The sequence below is a fragment of the Penaeus monodon genome, chromosome 25, assembly GCF_015228065.2.
Source record: "Penaeus monodon isolate SGIC_2016 chromosome 25, NSTDA_Pmon_1, whole genome shotgun sequence".
In the NCBI taxonomy this organism is placed as follows: domain Eukaryota; kingdom Metazoa; phylum Arthropoda; class Malacostraca; order Decapoda; family Penaeidae; genus Penaeus; species Penaeus monodon.
In genome coordinates this window covers 13,319,292-13,325,435 of record NC_051410.1, presented here as the reverse complement: position 1 = coordinate 13,325,435, position 6,144 = coordinate 13,319,292, and the positions used below count along the sequence as shown (strand labels likewise).

The following is a 6,144-nucleotide window of genomic DNA, read 5'->3' as shown; positions in this document are numbered from 1 at the left end:
TTAATTTATTATCCGTAATTCAATAGAATAGTGTTCAATAAGCTGCACAAAGAGTAAGTTGATAAGGCATAGGTGAAGATAGAAATCGATTTTTTCATCCATTTGGTATTGTTTCTCTTCACAAGGTATAATTGTATGGATCCCTTTCTCTTTCAGGATCCACTAAACCCGCAAGAAACAGTGATAGTGATTCGCTCACTTGTTCCCGGGGGTGTGGCAGAGAAAGATGGCCGTTTGATACCCGGTGACCGCCTCATTGCTGTCAATGGAACCAATCTAGAAAACGCAACTCTTGATCAAGCAGTAGCAGCCCTGAAGGGAGCACCAAAAGGCCCTGTTTCAATCGCTGTAGCCAAACCAATCAGCGTTCTGGAATCGACTGGTCAGGTGAGTAGTGCCACTGATCCTTCTCAGGGTAATGATGGCGAGAGTTATCAGACAGGGTTTGAAAGCCCTGGGATGCTGGGGGTGTCTCCTGGAGGTTCTGCACTGGTTAAATCGGAGAGCTTTTAAGCCTGATTACTACTGTGTTGTTGTTTCTGTTAGTCCTTATCTGATAGTGTTTTGTTGCTGCCAATATGCAGTTTGCTTACTATAATTTTTTTCCGGAGAATGTTAACATGGTATCTTGATAGATTTTCTAATGAGTAGTGGAAGAAGTGGTCTAATATTTTCATTTAAATTATTTTAAATTATTTCAAAAGATTTTGACAGGACGATGATCACCATGGGAACAAATTTAGAATGTAGAAAGGTTTATGTTTTAAAGCTTAGTAAATAAGAAATAAAAAAAAGAATATTGATTGTTACATATATATATACACCTTTTAAAAGATATACAACAAATATTAAGATTGAAAATTAGCATTCTTTCATCAGTAAGTTATCATGTTAAACATGGATATGAATTTTTTTTTTTTTTTCTAAAACATATGTAATATAGATTGTTCTTTGATAGTAATCTCTTAGTTCATATCAGTTTTTAGATTTTCTATGATTTAGAATCATTAAGAATATGGGTTTACAAGAAAGTGGACGTCAGTAACTGTGTCACTTCATTTAGTCTCCTCACTTTTTGTATGGATTTTATAAACATAAAAAAGATCTGTAGATGGTTGTAACTTCAAAGAACATCTTTTGACACTGCATACAAGAGATGTAGTACATAATACATTAGGCATGATATGAGCAGCTGAGCATTTAGCAATTTGGATAATGACTTCCCACAATTATGAAGTTGACTAGAGAAGTTGAATTATTTTTCAAATGCTTTAAAACTAAAAGCTGCATCCTTTAAATTCCTAATCTTCCAGGGATTTATAGAAGTCTAAGAACAAAATGTTAGACATGATAGTAAGTATTTGAAGTAAATAGGCAATTTTAAGTAAACTTATCAAAAAAAGAAAAGAAAAAAAAGGAATTTTGTGAAAAATAAAATTCCCATGTTTCACTTTTAAATGAAAATATTGACGAGACTGCAGTGCAGTTGACCAATTATTTATGTACATTTTAGTTATTCAACATTAAAGAGATAATCCAGAGAAATAAATGTATATGCATAATTGCAAGTGAATGTTTTATGTAGTCTTAAATACAAAACTACTGTTCTGATATCTTTATGTATCAGCAGTTTTTAGCCAGGTGCTATGATTGAATTGTAACTAATTTTCTTTTAAAACCATATTCCAAAATGTTATGTATGAATTGGAATGAGCTTTAGTGGTAGCACATGTCATGTGCAGCTTCCAGGAAAGTGAAGTCTAATGAAACCCCATCACTAGGGATCAAATTACATGAAGACCTTATTTGGTTGCACTTGTATATATTGCACTTTGAGGACCATTGACTGGTGAACCAAGCATGGTATTGTAATTTCTTTTTTATTGACTGGGGGATGCTGTTGCCCCAGTATAGCCAATAATTTTTAGTTAATTTGCTTTTTCTAGTATCCTGCCTTCTCTAACCAACTGCATGTGATGTTATTAACAATCAAAGTATGCTGATGCAGATATGGTTAACTTTACTGTTGTTGTTATGAAATGAAAGTTTATTTACATGCTGGTTGATTGTTGATATCCATCACAAAAAGGAATGGTTAACATGGAATGTTTACATTATCATACCTTTTATTTGAAAATGAAGTATGAATTGTTTCTCATTCTGATTATGATAATAACTAATTTAATTACCATAAGACATACTATTACAAATTGGTTATGACCATATTGTATTTATAATCAAAATGTGTTTCCCCATATATTGTAAGTAGCCTGTTTATGAAAGAATCTCTATTGATTATATAAAGAATATTTTGATACTGTATTGTGCATGATTTGAAGAAGGTAAGTTTATCCCAATCTTAGCAATTCTGTTACCTTCCACCATTGAGTCTTGTCTTGTGTGAATGAAGAGTTAACTTGTGTGAATCTCCATGTCTGTTATAAGGTAAAATTGATTGACCTTGTTGGTGATGTCAATGTAATGTCTTTTCTTGACTGTGTCTTTGAAAGGGTTTTCTTGAGTCATGTGAGGAATATGATTTTCCCCCCTAAGATTTGATTCTAGAGAAATGCTGGATTTATAACTTCTTAGTCTTGACATTATCTGGAAGCTTAATATTTTGCTCTGTACGAAATCTGTTGCTTGACTGATTATACTGTTGAATAATAAATTTGTAAAATATTTTATCTTCCATCACTTATATTTCCTGAACCAGTTATCAGCAGTGATAGGGTATTATTTTAATGTATTTCAAGTCTGTTTGACAGCTTTTTTTACGACATTTGAATCCAAGATAACTGTAGAGGTTGAAGAATTGACATGGATAATTCAGTCTGGAACATGAAATTGACTGTAATTAAAGATCATCTCACTGAAGTTACTAAGCAGAATAAGAAGGATAATTGTTGTAAATTTTAAAATTGTAATCATTGAAAACAAAGTAAATTATAAAAGCACTCAGAGAGAAGGGAAAGAAAAGAAAATGTTGTGTTATAAAGTTTGGATAATATGCTTTATTTTTAAAATCCTGAGTAAAGGATGAAATTCAGATCCGTCTTCCCAGACCATAACCATACCCAGCATAGAATGCATCACATTGCATGTTTCCAATACTTCTGTAGTAGTGAGATTCTTCCTTCTTGATCCCCTCTTGAGTCCATGATTCTGCAGTCTGCACGTGCCCTTCTTAGATGATTGCTTGTTGGACTGAAGTGCTTGAAACAAAACAAACAGCCTGACCAAAGTAGGAAGGCTTGCATTGTACTGATATTGTGGAACTGATTTGAAGTGATTTTTTTTTTTTATGATTTATGAAAACTGGGTGTGAGCACATATAGACTGTGCATTAAACAGGAATGAAATTCTATATATACACACACAAAAAAAAGAGTTGGGACAACAATGATAAGTTGTTATTTGCTCTTTTTTTAGCTGCTCTATTGATCATGTTGAAGCATTTGGTGATAGTGAAATTGATGTGTCAAGGGAACAAAATCTGAAAGACATGACACCAGAAAAAATATAAGCTGATTCATAAAATGATCCAAATTATGCAATATCCTGTTTATTACGTCGTCAGTTATATGGAAATCGCATCAAGCGTTGCTTTCTGAGAAGCTCATGAAGAATGTCAAGAATGAGCACTTGGAATACTTCAGAAAATTCATCTACATTATAGAAACCTAACATTTAAAAACCGTTGTGGCATTGCAGGGGGGAGGATGTTTCACTTGTCTCACTTGGTTTATCATGTGTAGTAGCTTACCAAATTATCCTTGAGTCACTGTATGAACCTAAATCTTGGTTGTCTGTAACTTCTGTTGTTGTTTATAACTATACATAATGACGTTCGTTGAGACAGTTGCCAGGGTGTTATAGATATGTTCTTAATTTGTAGATCTTTGTAGATATCTTTTTACTGTATAAGGCGGTGTAATTTATATCTTGTGTGTGCAGATTTTCTTCTTTCACGGAGAAGATAGTTGAATAAAAAATTAAATCTTCAGTTTGGTCATATTTATTAATGTCGAAACTAGATCAAGAAAGTTATAGAGATTATAAAGTTTAAAACAAACTTCTTTTTAACAAGTCAAAACAAAGAAAAGTTATCTTGTCAAGGACTATTTTTTATTAGATTTTCAGAATTAATGCATCATCTTTTTATTGCAAGTAAAAGGGTGAAAATGACTTTGAAACACTTCTGCAACTTGAATCTGATTTTGGGGTGAAATTACTATGCAACATCAAATGCTTCAGTTAAATCTATATACAATTTGTCAAATTATGCTTCATAAAGTTATCAGTTTATTTCTCTTAACATTCATGGGAACAGCCCAGCAGGAGCGGTCCCGCAATTCCTAAAATATTCATGCTATGATGGAGAAAGGCATGAAAGAGGAAAAGACCCCTGGGGCGTGTGGAATATCTTTGCTGAGCAAGAAATTTCCCATTGCTTGAGGATGCAAATGCGATTGGAGAAATTCTGTCCGGGAAGGGGGAGGGGATACTGGTGGGGGGGAGGCCCTTTATCATTCTTCTCTTAAGTTCAGAAGAAAGCTTTGCTCCGGTGATGTCTTCTGTGATTGATGATTTTGCATAGCGATGGCGCTGCATATCCTGAAAGATAATAAAAAGTATAAGTAACTAATTCATTAATGTTTGTCGTGCCCTGTCTGTATGCTTAATTTTAAAATTGTAAAAATGTATTTATTAAAATCATTAAAAGCAAAAGTCACTGCTGGGAACGGCATAATGTGAAACTGCATGAAAATATCTTACAATAGAGTATCACCGATAAATATTCCACATAATGAAGAAAATCGAACGTCGCCGTGCGTGAATTCATTAAGTTTCTTTGCGAACGAAGAGATGAAAGAGGAGAAAAATAGGCCTCCATTCTTATATATACCTGCTCAACAATCCCAACAATGAGAGCAAAACTCCTAGCTGGAGAGAAAAGTTAGCGATCCTTCATTAATGTTCGCAGTCTCTAAAGCTGAACTTTTTCCCCCGCTATCCTTTTACCCGTCAGCAATCCTAGAAGGGCATAGATCACTTTATAACAATGGGAGCAACGTCATGTGTCAGTTTACGATCCAATGGTTTGATTTTATGCTCTTTCATTCTTTTATTTATGTGTGCTGTGATATATAAAATTTTCTGTTTCTTGAATTTAGATATTAAAATCGGATAATTGGCTGCGTTCGTTAGTAAAATATTTGTCAGTTGTCGGGAGTTTAATTTTTTTTTTCTTCCTTACGGTTCCGGGTTAAATAAGATTCTAATGAAGGCGAACTTGCCGGAACGAAGTCTCACGAGGGTTGTTGAAAGGGAAACATTTTATTACATGTTCGAAAGATGTAATTTTACTCCTTTGAATATTTGTCGTATTAATAATCAGTGTAGAACGTAAAAAAAACAATCTATGTGAAAACTATTCTTTGTAAGACACTGAGTACATTGTCACCTGATTAAGAATCACTTCACGCAGGTATTGAAACCAGTAGTAGCTTGTTTTGCCGCAAAATATATATATTGGCATTTTATTTAATGACTGCAGTTACTGATCCTGTTGGGTTTACAGAGGGTCGTAACACTAATTTTAGGACGTGTACTCAGGGCACAGGTCGTTGTATCTTCCCCTTTAGGACTCTCCGTGAATGGTAATTGGTGGTTTAACAGGGTAGTGGGCGCGTGATTGGCCCAGTGGTATGGGCTCCACTTCGGAGACTCAAACCACCCCCTATGGATGGTTAAATGTTTCATGTGCATATGTATGGCTGCATAACGACGTACAAGCCCATATGCGATATCCATAACTTAAACTCGCTGACTAACAAGATACTTTTGGCTGATGTAGAGAGCTGTAGCATAATGGCTTGAAGGAACTCGTCCGGCGGAACATCGCACTGGAAATATTGATTATCTGCTTATGCAATATGTGGCCGGAGGACTTCCTAGGGGCTATGAGGCCACGCCTACAGTTGCTGGGGGTTTTCAGCGGCGTGGGAGGCAAGGCCTGCACTAGGAAAATTGCTTGGGTATATTTAGAACATATGACGCAATATCAATTTCGTATACACTCTGGAGTAATTTGGGGAGTTCAAACATTATCAGCCGTTTCGCAATAGGGATTAGGTATTA

General features: G+C 34.8%; 1 protein-coding gene and 1 long non-coding RNA gene across 4 annotated transcripts in view; one reads left to right on the top strand and one right to left on the bottom strand.

The window, feature by feature from the left end:
* The window catches only part of LOC119589321 (patj homolog), a 10,099-nt gene extending 9,586 nt beyond the window's left edge, over nt 1-513 (top strand). Inside the window, exon 6 of the mRNA XM_037937942.1 lies at nt 157-513. Within this exon, the coding sequence (XP_037793870.1) occupies nt 157-513 (357 nt within the window). The remainder of the gene's footprint in view (nt 1-156) is intronic.
* Nucleotides 514-2,986: 2,473 nt separating this feature from the next.
* LOC119589055 overlaps nt 2,987-6,144 on the bottom strand; it is a 64,075-nt gene continuing 60,917 nt past the window's right edge. For 2 of the 3 annotated variants that reach the window (XR_005230165.1, XR_005230166.1), the window contains one exon: nt 3,828-4,617. This is a non-coding gene — a long non-coding RNA (uncharacterized LOC119589055). Of the gene's footprint in view, nt 4,618-6,144 lie in introns of all 3 variants that reach the window. The other variant, XR_005230167.1, reaches the window with a different exon arrangement.